A 1,785-nucleotide genomic window follows, 5' to 3' on the forward strand; every position below is an offset into this window, starting at 1 on the left:
GCCACCAAGGAAAGACGTGCTCATGACCTGGTCGACGTCGTCGCAGTAGGCGAGCGTGACGAACTTGACGTCGCTCAGATGCGCAGTGAGATGCGCTCGCAACGGCTGCACGACGTCGCGGCAAAAGGCGCGGTGCGCGTCGCTGTTTGTTACGAGCGCCATCTGAGCGCCGCTGCGCCCGCTTCGGAACGCATTGATGTGCAGCCCGTGGGCGGTGATGAATGCGCGCCAGTTGGCCGAAATCTCGTTGTACTCGCCGTACGAGCACTCGTCTTGCCGCGCGTAGTCGATCTCGACGGTGCCAGCCGTCGCGCAGAAGGCGCAACTACCGTCCTCGGACGCGTTGTACCAGTGCCATGCAACGCCGTTGGGGACACCCATCCCGTTCTCACGAAACTCGATTCCGTCGCAGTTGAAAATCTTGACCAAATCGTCACGACCCCACGTCGTCGACGTCGGGTCCACGCGGCAGCTTGGCGCAAACAGCGTCGGGCGTACGTCGTAGATGTCAAATTGGTGGATGCCGCCGGCCTGCCGAAAGTGGTGGTGTGAGATGGGCGCGACGATCTCGGCCATCTTGTGGCGCACGGCAAGAGCGCGATACAAAGCCTTGTGGTCCTTGACACTGGCCTTGGCGCGCGCCACGAGCTCGTCGCGGCAAAGGTTGGCTTCGTGGTCGACGTAGCCGTTGGTGACGTGCTTGCCGGCGAGGCTCGCAACGAGGTAGTAGTACGGATCTCCCCTCGAGCCGCGAACCTCGTAGAGCTTTGGGCATACGTCGAGGCAGCTGGGGCAAAACCCAAAGATGGCGACGACGAGCGACGGGTTCGTGAACACTGCGCTGGCACTGCACGCACGGTCGAACGAGGAGGAAGGTGCAGAGTGGTTTGGGGAGAACATGATGATTCGGAAGCAGTCAATTGAAGAATGTATTGCCGGACTCTGAGAATGTGACGGCCAATCGTTTGCACGAACCGGTGTTGAAACATGTTGTCTCGATTCCACCGGCTAAAGAAGACCATCATTATGTTTGTTGCAAATTAAGAGTGGGACTGTGGGACAACGGTCTCGAAACGGGAGATGCGTGCGCTTGTGGCCGATGAATTTCACGGGCGTTTGGAGAGAGGCAGTCTTATACGTCAAAACCGAGGTGCGCGTTGACATGATTAGCCAGTCTCGACGGGGGCTGCTCGGGCACGGTTGGGAGACCGGATTTTGTGCCTTGGGCAGTTGAAACCACTTGGTGGTCCACATTGAGTTTTCGCAAAATGGGGCTCGACCCGGTTTGAATAAAACAACCACGCAGGTGATGTGAGGTCAAAAATGTACTATTTAGCTTACAACACATCGACGAACCCAAAGAAGACGCCGATGAGGTACCCGTCGGGCGACACGCCACCGAGGAACGACGTGCTCACGATTTGGTCACAGTCGTTGCAGTAGTTGCATGTGACAATCTTGACGTCACTCAAATGCGCCGTGAGATGCGCGCGCAACGGCTGCATGACGTTACTGCAAAAGGCGCGGTGGGCCTCGCTGTTTTGAACCAGCGCCTCGTGCGCGTACGCGCGCCACGACCGGAACGCATTGATGTGCAGACCGTGGGCGTCAATGAAAGCGCGCCAGTTGTCTGAGATCTCGTTATGGTGCTCGCCATACCCAAACTCGTCCTGCAGCCCGTAATCGATCGCGACGGTGCCAGCGGTGGCGCAGAACGCGCAGGTACCGTCGTCCGACAAGTTGTACCAGTGCCACCCAACGCCGTTGGGAACGCCAAAGCCATTG

General features: G+C 58.5%; 2 protein-coding genes across 2 annotated transcripts; both read right to left on the minus strand.

Moving 5' to 3' along the window:
• Nucleotides 1-20: 20 nt before the first annotated feature.
• Nucleotides 21-912, minus strand: SDRG_00009 (hypothetical protein; the record flags this gene model as incomplete). Its single annotated transcript, XM_008605470.1, has 2 exons — nt 65-912; nt 21-27 (listed from the first exon to the last, which is right to left on the minus strand). The coding sequence occupies exons 1-2, from the start codon at nt 898-900 to the stop codon at nt 21-23; spliced, it is 843 nt and encodes a 280-aa protein (XP_008603692.1). The 5' UTR covers nt 901-912.
• Nucleotides 913-1,318: 406 nt separating this feature from the next.
• On the minus strand, nt 1,319-1,783 carry SDRG_00010 (hypothetical protein; the record flags this gene model as incomplete). Its single annotated transcript, XM_008605471.1, has 2 exons — nt 1,319-1,670; nt 1,727-1,783. The coding sequence occupies 2 exons, from the start codon at nt 1,781-1,783 to the stop codon at nt 1,338-1,340; spliced, it is 390 nt and encodes a 129-aa protein (XP_008603693.1). The 3' UTR covers nt 1,319-1,337.
• Between the last annotated feature and the right edge of the window lie 2 nt (nt 1,784-1,785).

Source organism: Saprolegnia diclina, assembly GCF_000281045.1.
Source record: "Saprolegnia diclina VS20 unplaced genomic scaffold supercont1.1, whole genome shotgun sequence".
Lineage (NCBI taxonomy): Eukaryota > Oomycota > Saprolegniomycetes > Saprolegniales > Saprolegniaceae > Saprolegnia > Saprolegnia diclina.